The 17,876-nt window shown below is 50.7% G+C and overlaps 1 protein-coding gene and 1 non-coding gene across 3 annotated transcripts in view; one reads left to right on the top strand and one right to left on the bottom strand.

Annotated features, from left to right (window-relative positions):
- MYBPC2 (myosin binding protein C2) overlaps nt 1-17,876 on the top strand; it is an 84,514-nt gene that overhangs the window by 57,882 nt on the left and 8,756 nt on the right. For both annotated transcript variants that reach the window (XM_077314300.1, XM_077314301.1), the window contains 9 exons: nt 156-185; nt 1,092-1,231; nt 3,092-3,251; nt 3,473-3,577; nt 5,245-5,433; nt 5,749-5,883; nt 8,694-8,861; nt 9,680-9,768; nt 11,661-11,856. In XM_077314300.1, the coding sequence (XP_077170415.1) occupies nt 156-185; nt 1,092-1,231; nt 3,092-3,251; nt 3,473-3,577; nt 5,245-5,433; nt 5,749-5,883; nt 8,694-8,861; nt 9,680-9,768; nt 11,661-11,856 (1,212 nt within the window). The remainder of the gene's footprint in view (nt 1-155; nt 186-1,091; nt 1,232-3,091; nt 3,252-3,472; nt 3,578-5,244; nt 5,434-5,748; nt 5,884-8,693; nt 8,862-9,679; nt 9,769-11,660; nt 11,857-17,876) is intronic.
- LOC143826856 (U6 spliceosomal RNA) lies at nt 14,033-14,143 on the bottom strand. Its single transcript, XR_013227139.1, has one exon. It is a non-coding gene; the product is annotated as a U6 spliceosomal RNA (small nuclear RNA).

Below are 17,876 nucleotides of genomic sequence, written 5' to 3'. Positions count from 1 at the left end.
CCTAGATATTTGACCTCTAAATGGCGGGGCGTTTTCTCAGTTCTCGCAAGGGCACTGCTGTTTTGGGAAGGTCATTGCACCATGGGAGGGAGGCAGCAAACATTGCTGCAGATGTTAATTGCTTTTCTTCATTTTTTTTCCTCTTCTACTTCTAGAAATCAAGATTGAATATGTCCCTAAACAAGGTGAGTTCTGGGCAGATTTCCCTTGTGGGATGACAGCAGGGGAAAGGGGAAACCTGAGATATCTCTTAAGTGCTGCAGCAAAGCAGGCGGGCTGCTCCCTTTGTCCAGTAGCATGGCAGAACCATCTCTCCTATACCTCCTTCCTGTTCTTGAAGACCCTATGTGGTATATTGGCCAGCGCAGGGGTCCCCAATGTAGTGCCCACCGTCACCTTTCCTGGAGCCTGTCAGGCATTTTTAGGAGGGGGTGGGGCCAAGTAGAACCTCTGCCCAGCAAGGCTTCTGACTGGCCATTGGAAATTTTGTTGGCTGTTTAGATGGTTTAAAAAGTTGCTTTGTCAGAAGCTGTCTCCAAAGCACCAGGATTGTCACTGAGTGACTAAAGGTCAGCTGTCACCGCCATTTTGTGGCTGGCTATGCCTTCTGTCACAGCCATTCTGTAGGAACCACTTTGTGGCTATGCCCACCATGTTGGGTCAGAATTCCAAAGGTGCCCCTAGGCTGGAAAAAGCTGGGAGACCTTTGGGCTCCTTTTTGCCATTGAGAAACCCTGAATCATCCTTTAGGCGTCAAGAAATACCCCAAGTGGGTGCCATGTTCAGAATAGGGTTGGGAAGCAGAGCTGTGGACACGCCTACCTGGGACCCCTCCCCTCCCCACCCCCTCCATGCTCAGCACTGGCCATTGGGGGTCAATGTGACCATATATGGTCATATCAGCTGAGACATTTTAACAAAATTTAAAAAATATATAAAAAATTAATTAACTCGCACCCATTTGGGAAAGGCTTCCAGAAACCCCAGCATTCACAAAGGCCTGGCTGAAAAAGCCTGTTGTAGTGGCTGCAGTCATGTAAAGGAGAGGGTTGCCCACAGTTTGACGTTGCCATCCTTTCTGCTTTCTCTAGAGCCCCCCAAGATCCACCTGGATTGTTCTGGAAAAAGCCAGGAAAATACCATAGTGGTGGTTGCAGGGAATAAGCTGCGCTTTGATGTGCCCATCACTGGGGAACCGGCCCCTGTTGCCACCTGGATGAGGGGCGATGTGGTAGGTGTCGCTTTGATCTTCTTCATTGGCACTCTGCCCTTTTTGTTCCGACTCAAGAAGAAGAGTCGTTTTTTTGTATCCCGTTTTTCTCGAGTTTCCCGAGTTTCACCGTGACTCATGATCACCTTCCCTCCTCTATCCGCAACACTCACCTTGTGAGAGCACCTTACAGAATCTGAAGGCAATGCAGTTAGAAAGGCCAATGCACTGTGTGGGTGCCGGCCTGTACTTGGTCTGAGTCTCTACATTGTGGCTGGGTGGCCACTGCCAAAACACATGCCTAGCGCCAGAGTTTAAACCCAATCTGTAGTTGACCTTGGGAGCAAGCAAGTAAAATTGAGTAACACAAAGTCCAAGCAGAAAATCAGAAGTTGCTACCAAGTGAAAGTTCTGAAAGAAGCCAGGAAGGTAGACAGGCAGGCGGGCAGGCAGGGAGAAGGTATCTGGGGCTGGCAGGCTGGGGCTGGAGCTACGCTGAGCTGGCTTGTGAAGTGCAGGGTCCAAGAGCCAACAGGACGGAGAGACAAGATGCAAAACTGACAAGCAGTCCAAGGTCGAAATCCAGGAGTTCAGTCCAGCAGAGCTTCACCATAGCCTCATAGGCAACAGGAGTCCAAGCGGACTGTCAAGGAGTGTGAAAGTTGCTCCCTCGAAGGGGCTGATGAACTGTTGCACCTTAAATGCCATCTGGGTTGGCCCTTTGGTCACTTTTATCAGCTCACAGCTGTGCTTAATCCTCAGCGGATGAAAGGCCCTCATATACGTGCCCTCGCGCCTGACAGCAAACTGTCAGCCTCGTGCTGCAACGGTGAGCAGTCGAATCCGCTCACCGGCTCTGCCTTTGACACTCTGGCAACCCCTCCAGACTAGACTGGATTGACAAGGAAGAACCTGAACCCTGCAACATCCCCAACTGAGCTGGCTCCAGGCTCAGACCCGGGAGTGAATCATCCCAGGGATCCGATTGCCCCTCATTGTCTGCCGGCTGGTCCAGGTGGAGCAATCCCAGATCTTCCAGGTGAGTCCAGCCCTGGCACTGGAACGCCTCCTGGTGCCTTGCTGGGGGACTCAGGCACACAACAAAGAATGTAAAGCAAATAGTGTGGTCCAAGCTACAAGCAAGGCAAACAACAGGAAACCTGTATAACAAAACAAAAAAGTGATGCCATGCACCCCAGGATACAGCCCGGTTTTGTTAACTGCAGGATTTTAAAAATATAAAGTCCAAAGGGACTTTTTGCTGGCAAAAAAGTGAAGAAGGAGTTGTCTTTGACCGCTAAGAAGTCTATAATGGGGATCCAGGGACCTGTGTGGGCCAAAGTCATGTGCAGTGGGGCAATCATAAAAAGTTGAACTGAGCAAGATGCAGCCAGTTTGGTGTAGTGGTTAGGTATGCAGACTTCTAACCTGGCATGTCAGGTTCGATTCTGCGCTCCCCCACATGCAACCAGCTGGGTGACCTTGGGCTCGCCATGGCACTGATAAAGCTGTTCTGACCGAGCAGTGATATCAGGGCTCTCTCAGCCTCACCCACCCCACAGGGTGTCTGTTGTGGGGAGAGGAATGGGAAGGTGACTGTAAGCAGCTTTGAGCCTCCTTCGGGTAGGGATAAGCGGCATATAAGAACCGACTCTTCTTCTTCTTCTTCTTCTTCTTCTTCTTCTTCTTCTTCTTCTTCTTCTTCTTCTTCTTCTTCTTCTTCTTCTTCTTCTTCCAGAACATCTGACTGGATCCCACCCAATATTTTCTGATTTCTGACCAAACCCCTGGTATTGGGAATCTTGATCCTGCGTTGTATAACTTACTTTTGGCTTGGCAAATGTTTAAATCTGTTCCTGGCTATTCTTCCTGATCCGTCAGGTCTTTACCGACACAGAGGGCCGGGTTCGTGTGGAAGAGCGGAACGAACTCAGCAGCTTTGTGATAGAAAGTGCTGAGCGCTTTGACGAAGGGAGTTACACCATCAAGGTGACCAACCCAGTGGGTGAGGACTCGGCCAGCCTCCATGTCAAGGTCGTGGGTGAGTAACCTGTCCGGAGGAGTGTGAGGGACAGATGGGATGCTGTCCAGGGCCTATTTTGCACACAATAGATAATGCACTTCCAATGCACTTTCGAAATAGATTTTCCTGTTCCGCACAGGACAATCCAGCTGCCAAAGCACATTGAAAGTGCATTATCCTATGTGTGCGGAATGGGCCCAGGGTTTCTCTTCCTGATGATCTCTCCTTGTCCTTGGCAGACGTTCCTGATCCTCCAGAAGCCGCACACATCACAAAGGTGGGCGAGGACTGGGCCATTTTGGTGTGGGAGCCACCGAAATACGATGGTGGGATGCCAGTGACTGGTGAGAGCTTCCAGTGAACACTGTGGATCAGATTAATTTTGAGCCTAATTAGCATTGAGCAACTGTTGTGACAGAAGATTCAGGTAGGTGGCCAAGTTGGTCTGAAGTGATAGGGAAAAAGTTTAAGCCAGAGGCACTTTTAACATCAGAGTTTAATTCTGGGTGTAAGCCTTCATGGGTATGGCTATACATGAACATTTATACCCAGAATTAAACTTTGTTGGTCTTAAAGGTGCCACTGGACTCAAACTTTGTCCTGTTGCGATAGAAATGCACAGAGGTGGCTTACAGCAGGGGTAGTCAACCTGTGGTCCTCCAGATGTCCATGGACTACAATTCCCATGAGCCCCTGCCAGCGAATGCTGGCAGGGGCTCATGGGAATTGTAGTCCATGGACATCTGGAGGGCCGCAGTTTGACTGACCCTGCTCTAGAGGGAGCTTTCCTCACCCCACTCCAGATTTCGAATGTGGTGAACACTGTGTGAGTACGTCCTTACACTGACTCCTGATTATGTAGCTCTTTCAAATAAATATATCAATCCCCATGTCATGGCTGTTAGAGAGTCACTTGTCCCCCACAGTCTGGAGGGCTTCTTTTCTTAATTGTTTTGAGCATGGCCAAAGACGTGCATGTAGCCACTCGCCCCAGTGCTTCCTTCCATTATCTATGATGTCACCCATTAAAATATAGTCGTGCAAGCCTACCTGTTCCTCATGGCCCGTTTCACTTCCTGAATGTTTTAAGGTTTTTTCCAATCCATCTTTCCTTGAAGGCTTTGCCTTCCATCTCTGGCTTCTTGGGGGGAATGAAAGTGATCGGCACCTACTTGTCCATTTCACAAACCTGTTGCCTTGCGTAGGGCAGAGTTCCTCTCCAACACATAAGCGACTGAGATAGCAACTAGAAACACCCAGAAATCCCCTGGCAATGGGGCAGGATACAACCATGTCAACCCCTGGCAGAGGAAACTAGCCGAAGGTGGTATCTTTTCCCATCCCTCATTGGTCTTGTAGAATCAAGTCCAAGTCTAATGACACCGTTAAGACCAGCCAGGTTTTATTCAAGGTATAAGCCAGGGGTAGTCAAACTGCAGCCCTCCAGATGTCCGTGGACTACCATTCCCATGAGCCCCTGCCAGCGAATGCTGGACAACTGGACAACTGGAAGGCCGGAGTTTGACTACTCCTGGTATAATAAAATCAGAGTCCAGGAGCACCTTTAAGACCAACAAATATTTATTCAAGGCGTGAGCTTTCGAGTGCAAGCACTCTTCGTCAGACTAAGAACTTCAAGTTCGTGCCACCATCAGTTCTTAGTCTGAGGAAGACTGCTTGCACTCAAAAGCTCACGCCATGAATAACCTCACGCCTAAAGCATTTCTTGGATGCTTTAGGATGCTTTGGGCTGATCCTGCGTTGAGCAGGGGGTTGGACTAGATGGCCTGTATGGCCCCGCCCAACTCTATGATTCTATGATTCTACGATTCTAATCTTTGTTGGTCTTAAAGGGGCTCCTGGACTCTGATTTTATGGTGCTACTTCAGACCAACACGGCTGCTCATTTGAATCTGCCCCTGGTAAAAGCTTTTACGGGCAAGCACACTTCTCCAGACCAGCGTGACTACCCACCTGAACCCGTCACTTCTCTTGTGTATGTGTTCGTCAGGGTACCTGATGGAGCGTAAAAAGAAAGGAAGCATGCGCTGGATGAAGCTGAATTTTGAGGTGTACACAGAGACGACCTACGAGTCTACCAAGATGATTGAGGGGTGCCTTTATGAGATGCGTGTCTTTGCGGTCAACGCCATTGGAGTCTCGCAGCCCAGCCTGAACACCAAACCTTTCATGCCGATTGGTGAGAGGGCGAGGGTGGCTGATGGAAATCAGACTGGGGTGTGGAAGTACGTGGGATGGACAGTGGATCGATGGAAACGGAAGGTGGCAAGGGCAGGTTCATTCTGTCCTCCAGTTTGATCCTTCTGCAAACAATTCAAAACAGCAGACAAAGAGAGAGGAGGAACTGCAACTGGGAAAGGGGGCTGAGTTTTTCCTGGAAAGCACAGAATTGCAAGACTTTTGGTACCAGAGGCATACCAAAGGGTGTGACATTGTCCATGGGGACCAGTCAGTATGATGCATTTGCAATTCATGTTTTTGTATCCATCCGCAGCCCCCACCAGCGAGCCACTCCACCTCACCCTGGAGGACGTAACAGACACCACGGCCACACTGAAATGGCGCGCTCCAGATCGCATCGGTGCAGGGGGCATTGACGGCTACCTCATTGAGTACTGCAAGGAAGGATGTGAGTTGCTGCAGCACAAAACAAGATGGGTGGGGGTCATCTTTATTCACAGACACTCTCCGAGGCCTCTCAGTTAAATCAGGACCACCTAAACCTCCTTTGCTCATGAGAGAGAGCCTCTTCTTTGTGAAAAACGAACATTCACCCCAGTGCCCTCAGCTCAGTCAGCCGGTCTCCTTCCCCCAAGCTCTGGGTGGGGGTGGGGACTCCCTCACCCCCCGGTCCCAATGCAGCTTTGTGTACTCCCTGGACATTCTCCCCAAAAGTGGGAAAGGGGAGTTCTGGGGGGCTTTTCGCACTCCTTCAAAATCGCACAATGGTTGCCAATTGAAATCACTACAGTTTTGCCATTATGCACAACGTCGTTGACAATCTGCCACACACCTGAAACTGATCCGCAAAAAGCGCTTCCTTGTAGCGCTTTCAGGGAAATCCCCAAAAGTGGATTCACCCTCCGGAAAGCGCTACACTCCTACAACCAATCTGCAACACTAGCGGGAAAGTTCTGTGCGTTACCATTGTTGTGGTTTCTACAAAGTCCCTCCCCCTGGCTCTCTCCTCTGATCTTCCGGCGAAGCGATCGCCATTTTTTTTTCTCCGAGCAAGCGGAGATCAACGCACCGGCAAGCCTTCGTTTACCCAGTGAGGCTTCCCCGGCTGCAGTCCCTCCCCAGAGCTCTTTACAGTCACTAAGCACAAACAACAGAGAAGCCCATTTGCTGATGTATTTTCCCTTTATTTTTTACACTGTTTTCGGCCGAAAATCGGGCCCGTGAGGGGGGGGATTTTTTTTTTCACTCGGGGGGAGCGTGGCAACGATGAAACGACAGCTCAAACACACCTGCAAGCTGGATGGGTCTCTCCGTTGCAACGAATCAACACAGATTCGTTGCAACGTGTGTGTTTTTTTTTTAACTTTCTTAAAGGGAAAGGGGCTGTTTGGGAGCATGCTAACGGCCGCCCATTGGCTGCTTGACAGCCAGAGGCGGGACGAGCTCGGCAATAGCGCTTCCTTTCTAGCGATTTTTGCCGAGACCGGAAGCCTGTGGGAAACGATACAAAACGCAACTGGATTCCACTACAAAGGCAGGTATGCATAATGACGAATTCCACTATTTTAAATGGCTATTATTTGTTCAGCAAACAATTTGCTACAAGGATCCCAGTGCAGAAAGCCCCTGGGAATTGCTTTCAAGGTACCTCTAAGAATCACCAGCAATCCCTGGAGCTGCCCTTTGCCACTTCTGGTAAGAATCATAGAATCATAGAGTTGGAAGGGGCCATACAGGCCATCTAGTCCAACCCCCTGCTCAACGCAGGATCAGCCCAAAGCATCCTAAAGCATCCAAGAAAAGTGTGTATCCAACCTTTGCTTGAAGACTGCCAGTGAGGGGGAGCTCACCACCTCCTTAGGCAGCCTCTTCCACTGCTGAACTACTCTGACTGTGAAAATCTTTTCCCTGATATCTAGCCTATATCGTTGTACTTGAAGTTTAAACCCATTACTGCGTGTCCTCTCCTCTGCAGCCAACGGAAACAGCATCCTGCCCACCTCCAAGTGACAACCTTTCAAATATTTAAAGAACATGAAGCTGCTTAAAAAAAACTCCTCCCCGTGACACTGGCCTGCCCCCTCCCCTCAACATTCCTGCCAGTTGCCAAGCCCTGCCTGGTACCCCTAGCCCTGGTCCCCTTCGTCCTCTGCGTTGTCCTGTTGCTTCATTTCTTCATTCTCTGGGTATTTTCTTAGTCATGTATCATTTCGTCATGCTTGTGATTCTGTGGGGTAGCCAGGAAGTTGCAGCTTCCTTCCTTCCTCTTTCCTGTGTCCCAACTATTCTCCTCCAGTGCAGAGGATGAAGGTGACCCTTTGAGAAGGCACCTTGTAGAGGCTCTCACCTTTATTTTTTTAATTAATCAGAGCATTTCCAAAAACACCATTCCCCAAAAAAGATGGTTCAAGGCAATGTCTCAGCAATAACAAAATCAGTTTAAAACACAGGAATTCAGACCTATAAACTAGAGTCAAAAAAGCTGAAACTTAGACAGCCCTCTGCATTTGTCCAAACAATTAAAGAAAAGCACTTTGAACCTCTGCCCTTCCTAAAAGCTAGAGAGGGTGCCTTTGGTAGCTCTAGCAGGAGTACATTCCACATTTACGAGGGCCAGTGGCAATAGTGGAGGTGCATGCTTGGTATGCACAAGGCCTCTGGCTCCATCCCCAGGTTCTCCATGTCAGAAAGATCAGGTAGTACATGATGTGCAAGACCTTGACCTGAGAACCCAGAGAGCTGCTGCCAGTCTGTGTAGACAAAAATAACAAAAGCAGACCAATCCCTGAGACTTGGTGGTAGAGTAGGTGTAGTCAAACTGCGGCCCTCCAGGTGTCCATGGACTACAATTCCCATGAGCCCCTGCCAGCGAACGCTGGCAGGGGCTCATGGGAATTGTAGTCCATGGACATCTGGAGGGCCGCAGTTTGACTACCCCTGTGGTAGAGCATCTGCTGTGCATGCAGGTTTCATGTTTGATCCTCTCCCTTTCCAACGTATAAGGGACTTAGGCTGATCCTGCATAGAGCAGGAGGTTGGATTCGATGGCCTGCCTGGCCTCTTCCTGCTCTAGGATTCCCATAAGTGATGCTAAAACCCTCTGCTTGAGGCTCTGGGGAGCTGCTGTGAGTCTGAGTAGACAGCCCTGACTAGCAGTGGGACTCTGTCTGAGGCACCGTCTGGTCTTTCTCTCGTCAGGATAGAGCCTGCCATGACTGCCTTGGCCCTCTAACCTTGTCTTCTCCACCCCTTTTCCAGCGGACGAATGGATAGCCGCCAACACAGAGCTGGTGGAGCGCTGTGGCTATACTGCCAAGGACCTTCCTACAGGCGAGAAGCTTCTGTTCCGGGTTGTTGCGGTCAATATCGCAGGCAGGAGTCCACCAGCCACCTTTGGACAGCCTGTCACCATCCGAGAGATTGTCCGTAAGTCCACTGAGGAGTCTTGACCCGTAATCCTCGATCTTTCAGTCTTCATTCAAGAGAAGGCCATGGGGTAGTAGCAGAACACCTGCTTTGCTGGTAGACAGCCCGACTCCTTGGTCTCTCAAGCCCAGGGGTTCTCAGCCCTTGACACTGTCAAAGGCAGACAGACTCACAATGAGGCTTCTGGTTGAATAGAAAGCTTTAATTGGAAGTGGTTCTGAACACTCTAACATCTGAAGTCAAGACTGTTCGATATCGGGCAAGCAAGCAGTTATCAATGCAATTCTCCCGCCCAAATGGTCCCCAGTCCCCAGGGAGGAATATTCCCCGCTCACCAGGTGCCATCCTGGGCTTCCTGCCAGACCGTCTCTGGCTCCGCGGCCTTGGTTGAATTGGCGCCTCTCTTTGTAGATAAGATGTTTACAGGGATACTTGCAACAGAGTATCACAGCAGGGGAGAATGCAGTGTGAAAAGCTCAGGGCCATCTAAGTGGAGAAGAGGTTCAAAGAGTTGCTACAGAGTCATAAAGAAAAGAAGGTTACACACAAACGAAGATGGAGTCTCTCTGGTCAGCCCGACTCAGCCATGGCAGAGAGCAGGGGGCTGATCCTGACAGACACTCATCAGCCAAATGAATGATTCCTCCGGCTTTCTTCTTATACAACCAACTGATGAATGCATGCTAAGGACTTGCTGGGCAGCACGCTCTGAAGAATTCCTAAAGCAAGGCAGAGGGGTGAAAGGGATGAACCTAGAAATGACCTCTGAAGATGTGTCTGCACAGCATGGATTCTCTGTTCTTTCTTTCTTGCTGCAGAGCAGCCCAAGATCCGTCTTCCCCGCCACCTCCGACAGACCTATATCAGGAGAGTTGGGGAGCAAGTCAACTTGGTGATCCCTTTCCAGGTGAGTAATGGTGGGGGAAACCAGTAACTGGGGGAATGGCAGGGGGACGCATATAATGCTGAAGTCCTCAGCCGTTGACAGACACAGAGATTCTGCATTTTATTCTGTCCACAAAATACGGACTTCAGGTGACCTACCCGTATGCTGTATGTTTTAGACCCTCCAGTGCTGTTCCAAGCAAGGAGAGCAACGGCAGAGAGGGGATTTAAACCATCAGCCGTTACTGCTTCGTGTTAGCATTTGAAACCAAGCATCTTTTAGACCAGGCATCCTAATTTTAACAGTGAAAGTGAGCTGAACTTGAAGGGTTTAATTCCTTACATGGCCCCCAGGCAGAAGGAGGCTGCATATGCCTGCAAATTGCCCTTCTGGTGTACGAGTGAAACCAATATTTCTCTGGTCAGTTTGAGTTCACAGAGAGGCAGCTTGTGTGGTGGGGAGTGGCCTGTTGAGTCCTAACCAGGGGACTAGACCTGGCCTTGCCAGTGGGCCCAATGATGAGTTGTCCAGCAGCACAGCTCAAGGGATTGTGCCCGTGGCATCGTGCTGGGGCCCTCTGCTTGCCTTTACTGGCTGTGTTGCTGTCTGTTTTTACCTACCCATGTGCTGGATGCTATGGACACTCCAGTGCGGTTACTGGCAAGGAGAACAGCAGCAGTGATGGCAAGGTATAGGCCGGAGTGGCCCAGTTGTGGGTCTCCAGATGCCCATGGACTATAACTACCATGAGCCCCTGCTGGCAGTTTGGCCACTCTGGCATAGAATTGACCAGTAGGCAATTTGTAGTGTCCACCTCCATGAAGCACTCAGGAGTCTGCCTCCTGCAGCAGAGAAAAAGGACTGGCCTTTCCTTTGGCTGCTTTAGAGCTTGTGCTTCTACTGTTTAGGAAAATCAAGGGCTGGAAGGATGCAGGGGGGGAGGATAGTAACAGGATGGAAATCTGAGGGCATCAAGGACTAGTAGTCAATGGGCGTTTGGGGAAGGGAAGCCCAGGACCAAAGGGAAGCCCAGGAAACTTGCCTCCCCTCCTTGTGCCTATCGCAAGAGGAAAGGCAGCTTAGGCTTCAAGCCTCGGATCCGGAAAGCTGAAGGAGTCAAGAAGGTGCAACATTTTATGACCTGCCTCTGGAGCCTCTGGCCTACTTCCCCCTAGCCCAGGAGTCCTCTGCTTTGTCGAGGCTGTAGACCAGGGGTAGTCAAACTGCGGCCCTCCAGATGTCCATGGACTACAATTCCCATGAGCCCCTGCCAGCGAACGCTGGCAGGGGCTCCTGGGAATTGTAGTCCATGGACATCTGGAGGGCCGCAGTTTGACTACCCCTGCTGTAGAACCTTTTGGAACTTTGAGGACGCTCAGTGGGTGCCACCAGCACAAAATGGCGGCCATGGGGCAGTTCCAGGCTAAGTCTCCCCTTATGACGGAGAGAGTTTTATATGAAGGACACTCCATGCAGACACAAAAGTGATTCCACCTGAAACTCCAGTGGGCTGGAGGAAAGCCAAGGTTGGCTTTGTTTGGGGAAGGAAGAGAACAGGCAACAGGAAATGTTTTGGCCCACAGATGCCATGTTGGAAATTGCTGCTGTCACCTGAGGGTCTCAGCTGAGGAAGCTCCCAGTACTTGGGTGGATCCATCCAGCTTTTTCACTCATTCTTGCCTTATTCCTGTCTTTACAGCCGCACGGCTTTTGTGCCTCCCATATAATCCCTTATTGGTTGCCAAAAGGGTCCCGCCCTTAATTTTTTCATCCCTAGAAAAACTGCTTGGATCCACCCCCAGGGGAAGAGATCCCGGCCTCTGCTGAAGGGAACCTCACGGTCTGGGAGAGCTGGGGAGGGGAGGGGAGATGACCGCAGGAAGGCCCAACGCCAACTGTTTTGCCAACTCCAGGGTAAACCTCGCCCTATAGTCACATGGACAAAAGATGGGCAGCCTCTGGACCCCAAGGAGGTGGCCATCCGCACCACAGAGGTAGACACCATCCTCTTCATCCGCTCAGCTGCCCGGCACCATTCAGGCCACTACGAGCTCTCCGTTCAGATTGAGAACATGGTAGACAAAGCCGTCATCAAGATCCGCATTGTGGGTAAGGACTTTTTTTGGCTACGTTAAACACAGATGCGACGTGAATCAAGAGGAGGGGCAGGACTGTGGAAGGTGGAATGGGTCGTCTGAGGAACTGCCCAATCAGCTTGGCAGGAAACAGATTTAAAGCAACAGAGATAAGGCTTGGAAGGAGGGCCTCACACTCATTTCCACATACAGAAGAGATCCACTCCTCCTCCTCCTCCTCCTCAACACACATGGCCACCCATGCATCTATGTCTGCCCACCCACTCTAGTTTCGTTCGTTCATTCATTCAACTTTGACGCTGCCTCCCCTAGACCAGCTAGCCCATGGCAGCTTACAACATTGATTAAAACAATAAAAAACAGTACAACATTTAAAATCCCCTCCCAACCCACCAAATGTCTGCTGTAGATGTCCTGTGTGCTCAGGAAGATGTAAAAGACAGCGCCCCAAGATGCCAGAGGGGCCGTAGGAGGGGCCAAGCCTTCCACCTCCTGGCCTCAACCAAAGACCTGGTGGCAGAGCTCCGTCTTCCAGGCCCTGCGGAACCGAAGAAGCTCCGGCAGGGCCCTCAGCTCTTCCGGGAGCCTATTCCGCCAGGGAACTGGTCACCCACACACCTTTCTTGCATTCCAGTTTAAGGCTGGTGGAGCGGTTCCCTTCGATACGGAATTGTTTCCCATGAGACGCAAGACTCCAACACTGGAGCCAGAGACCACACCCATGCAGAAGATGTATGATCACCCCCAAACCTAGGGTCAGAATGCGAGACGAGGTGCTGGCACACAGCCAGAACACTGCCCCCTTAGTGGTTGGGGTAGTTGTGGCTCATATGGCTAGGCGGGTGTCCCCCACCTCCCTAACTGCACCTGTGTGTCCATCACTGGCAGGCGAGAGGACAGCAAAGCAACACTGGTGGTAAAGTGGCCTTGGGAGCCCAACACTAAACCAGACTCCGGGCTCCACTTTGACAAGACACGTGCCAGCCAGCAGGGCATCCCTGAGAGGTGTCGCAGGTGGTGGGCCGGCCAGTGTGGGAAGAATGGGTGGGGGCGGCACAACTCCATGTTCTGTCCCGTGAGAACCTGGCATATCCACCCCAAGACGGCACTGGGACAAGGACAATGGGGCAGAGATGCAATTTATGGATTGATTTATGGGGACTCCAAGGGGTGAAACTACAGCCCAAACCCCCCTTCAGCCGACTTCCATTGCAATTCCGCTCAGGTCGCGGCTCCCCCCTTTGAGCCTGCCCTGCCACAGTCAAAAGTCTCACATGGCCTTGTGGGGCCGTAAGGGGCCTGGTTTCACAAACCCCCGAACCTGGCCTTTCTGTGGCTATGTTGAAGTCCATGCCTGTCTCTACTCCTGGCCACACTACACTGGCCATATGCTAAATACTATTTATTAATAACGTTTGAAAAGCTCCTCACCCCTCTTCTCCCAAGCAGATGGAGGCCAGTTAGTCGTGTCCGTGTAGATGACCACCATGGGACACCCAGCACCCTCCAAGAAATTAGCATTACCAAAGGATTCACGCCTTGTGTTATTCTGGGGCAGGGCTATGCAGATACATGGTTGGGGGGGGGTTGTTAAAAAGTGTTGTGTTGGGCTCTTCTTGAGTAACCCCAAAATAGAACAAGGAGACAGAGAATCATGATGGTGGACAGACAAGTGTGCCAGAGGCGGGGTGGCCGTGATGCAAAACACACCTCTTGCAAAAGTGGGAAACCACAGCTTCCGAGGGGGGGGGGAATCAACTGACCCTGTGCTGCATGGAATCTGTTGCAAGTTGGAATTGAGCAACCAGCAGCAGCATGACCACCGTGGGGAAAAATGCCTTCAAGGGGAATGGGGTTGCATATTTGTGTGGAAGACTATAAAGCTACAGGATAAGGAAGTATGGGGGGGGGGCAGAGGTTTAAATACAGAGTGCAGCAGGCCTGGTCAGATTCAGTATAAGGCAGCTTCCTTCCTTCCTTCCTTCCTTCCTTCCTTCCTTCCTTCCTTCCTTCCTTCCTTCCTTCCTTCCTTCCTTCCTTCCTTCTTTCCTTCCTTCCTTCCTTCCTTCCTTCCTTCCTTCCTTCCTTCCTTCCTTCCTTCCTTCCTTCCTTCCTGCCTGCCTGCCTGCCTGCCTGCCTGCCTGCCTGCCTGCCTGCCTGCCTGCCTGCCTTCTTTTTATTTTTTTATTTAAAATATGGAACGCTTCACGAATTTGCGTGTCATCCTTGCGCAGGGGCCATGCTAATCTTCTCTGTAGCGTTCCAATTTTAGTACGTATATGTGCTGCCGAAGCGAGCACCCTGCCTTCCTTCTTGTTGCTGGGACTAGGGAGGGGGCCTAGATGCAGTGGTGGAAAGGAAAGACAGCCAGGCCCTGGGCACAGTTTTCCCTTTCTTCTCACTGCAGCTGCTAAACTGTTAATGAGCTTTAATCCAGTCCCACTCCCCCTGTCTCCACTCCCCTGCCCCTAGTTCTGGTGGGAACCTTCCAGGCACCCAGCTCCCAGGCCTGACACGGGAGAGATGAAGGAGACAGTGGCGGTGGCATTAGTGAACGCTCAGAAGGGCTGGCAGTCGAGGGTCAGAGGAGCAATCCTGGGTGCTTGCTGCCCCCTGTTCTGTCAGGATTCTGTCCTCCTTCAGAGACATGCTGCCCCTTTGGGACTGGATCTCATCTCTACAGGGCTTCTGGCCTTGCGGCCCCTCCTTCCTCTGCTCCACGCCTGGGACCCCTCTGCCTGCCCAGCTCTCCCAGTCTCCTTGGGCACCCCCTCCAGTTCCCGCATTCCCTCATCCAGTGCAGAGAGATCGTATTCCTTGGCTCTATATTTAAGCTTCCTTGATGGCTTAAGCCAGATGTCGCTCCCGCCTCCCCTCGAATGCTGCAGAAGAGTTTGCTGATCATCTCCCTCCTCCTTTCCCGGACAACATAGTTTTGATCTGCTGCCTCTAATCCCTGTTTGGCCTCCGTTACATTTGAAGTGAAATTTAGCATCTTCCAAGGGCCTGCTGCCGACGTGCCTTTGAAGAGGAATCTCTTGGGGAAGATTCTCCCCTCAGCGTTGTCCTCTGCTGTTCCCAGCCTTCACTGCACCATCGGACAGGGGCTGGGATTTGGCTTGTCTGTTGCGGACTGAAAACAGGCAGACACTCGGCCAGCATCTCCCGGCACTGTGAACATCCTTTCAACACTCTTTTTAAATGCCCATGAGGGCTATTCTTCATTGGAGCTATACAAAGCTTTTAGAGTCAAGCTTCCCAGCAGGAAGAGCAAGGTTATCAAGGGGGCATGGAAAGAAAGCTTAGAGCTACAAGGTACTTCTTTTCCTCACTGGTTTATCTGCCCCCTACAGTCCACTCTTCGCCCATATGACACAAGTGGTTACAGGTCCTTCATTCACTGCTGTCTCCTTTCTGTGGCAGACTTTTGCACCGGAGGCAGGAGGACATTGCAGGGTGGGAGGTTAAGTAAAACAGCTGGGAAAGAAAGGAGCCTGCACCAGAGTGAAGGGCAGGGGGCTCAGTGGAAGAGTATCTGCTTGACATGCAGGTCCCAGGTTGTTGGGACATTTGGACTCGGCTTGATGCTGAGTCCCTTCAGAGAAATTCCACTGCAGAGTAAGAGAGCATTTGAAAATATGCAGTTATTAGTTACCTTTATGGATGCTTTGAGGTTTGAGAGAGAGAAATCTTTACTGGAAAGATTATTTATAAATACGTATAATATTAATCTGTTTCAGTCTCCTTACTGAAGCAGAGTACAAAAGCTTAAAGAGTAGCTACAAAAATATTGCAAGCCTCTATAACTGGGCTGCAAGCAGACTATATGCCCACACATCAGCAAATGGAGAAAGCTGAGAGCCTTAATAGCTACTGCTTGCCTCAGCAAACCACATGGTGCTTCTCCTTCCTAAAGTAGCAGAAGTGGGTGGGAGCTCATCTTAAATAAAGGAATCCCCAGAGTGCATAACTCAGAATTCTCTGTGATCTCACCAATGACCACTTGTTGCTGCTAGTGAACACACAGGTACAGCTCAGCTGTTTAAACAGTGTAGCAACAGCCCCTCAAGGCTGACTTCACCAAATTACTTGCTGATTGCAATTCCAACAAAGGTTCAGTTGGATGTCCAGTTAAAAGGTCAGAGGGGATGGGACAGACCCTGAGACCCTGGAGAGGCTCTGCAATCTGACTTTGATGGACCACTGGTCTGATTCAATGTAAGGCAACTTCATAGGTTCAGTAATGCATCCAGGGTATTGTGGCCAGGGTGCGTCCCCTGGGTGCTGCTTGGGAGGGTGCAAGAGGACTCTGGCAGGCTGGCCAGTGGCCCTCCTGTGGGTCCCTCAGTGGCAGGCGGACTGGCCGGTGGAGGAGACATATGGGGTGGGCAGGTCCGTAGAAGAGACATATGGTGTGGGTAGTACCTCCTGGCGCCCACCCAGCTCCTTCCCTCCTTTCCAAATAGGCTAGGCATGCCTTTCTTCTTTCTTTCTTTCTGCCTTGCTTGCTTGCTTGCTTGCTTTCTCCTTGCTGTCAGGCCTTGGGGAAAGGAAGTACCTTTCAGCTGAATCCATGGGTTGTGTTTAGACCTTACCACAAAGGGAACCAATTCCTGCCAGAGCCATCACTCTCCTGAGTGCTCAAAGCAGAGGATAGGAGCTACCACTCTGACCACTTTCTTACTAAGTAGTGACCCCACTTTTACCCCTGAATTAAGGTAAAGGTAAAGGTATCCCCTGTGCAAGCACTGGGTCATGCCTGACCCTTGGGGTGACGCCCTCCAGCGTTTTCATGGCAGACTCAATACGGGGTGGTTTGCCAGTGACTTCCCCAGTCATTACCGTTTACCCCCCAGCAAGCTGGGTACTCATTTTACCGACCTCGGAAGGATGGAAGGCTGAGTCAACCTTGAGCCGGCTGCTGGGATCGAACTCCCTCGTGGTCAGAGCTTCAGACTGCATGTCTGCTGCCTTACCACCCTGCGCCACAAGAGGCTCTTGAATTAAACAAAGGCATTTGATTAAGATGGGAATCCCGCAGCAATGTTCTGCATGCTAGAGGGGGAGGGAGGTGGAAGGAGTCAGTGGAGCAAACAAACCTGACCAGATAAACCTCTTTTTAGTTAGAGTATCTGGACAACTGAATGCAGCCCATTTCAGGCAAGTACCCACAGGACTCTTTGTTCCCCAATAGGAGGAGGGGGAGGCCACGATGCAGAACAGCCAGCCACTCAGCGGGGAAGGGTAACTGACTCATATCAGCACAGGATTCATTGATATGTGCCATACTCACTTGTATATTAAAAAGAAAACAAGAGCTGCTTTTTGTACCCCACTTTTAACTACTATAGGAGTTTCAAAGCAGCTTACAATCACCTCCCTTCCTCTCCCCACAAGAGACACCCGGGGAGGTAGGTGAGGATAAGAGAGCCATGAGAGAACTGTGACTGGCCCAAGGTCACCCAGCTGGCTGCATGTGGAGGAGGAGGAGGGAATCAAACCCAGTTCTTTGGATTAGAGGCCACTGCTCTTAACCATTACAGTAAGCTGGCTCAAATCATGTTCAAAGAACAAGACCTAAAAAACCTCCCATGTTTCTCTTTGTTCTGCAGGTGTTTGCAGAGTGATAGAGCAGCAATTAATTCATCCACATGTTTTTTGGCTCTGAAATGCCCCCCCAAGTGGCTCAAAGTGGACATGGAAGCCAACTGTGGGTTAAAACGCAGCTGCAGCCTTAAGCTGAAAGTTCCCCCAGTCAGGACAAAAATAGGAACAGAATCTGAACAACAAACACAAAGCATATAGTTAACACAATTAACTCTCAGCAGGATAAAACTCAACGGGATCCATTACAGATATTATACCCTGATCCTCCCAAAAGGAGATTAAATTAATTATCTAGCAGTCCTTGTTCAGCTTAGCTTAAACCCCCCCCCCTTTCTCTCTATCTACTTTGGGGGAGGGAAGGTGGGATGGTATAGCCAAGGGTAGTCAAACTGCGGCCCTCCAGATGTCCATGGACTACAATTCTCA

The sequence above is a fragment of the Paroedura picta genome, chromosome 16 (assembly GCF_049243985.1).
Source record: "Paroedura picta isolate Pp20150507F chromosome 16, Ppicta_v3.0, whole genome shotgun sequence".
Lineage (NCBI taxonomy): Eukaryota > Metazoa > Chordata > Lepidosauria > Squamata > Gekkonidae > Paroedura > Paroedura picta.
Note: the sequence above shows the minus strand (reverse complement) of the source record. Positions and strands in the feature narration are given on the sequence as shown.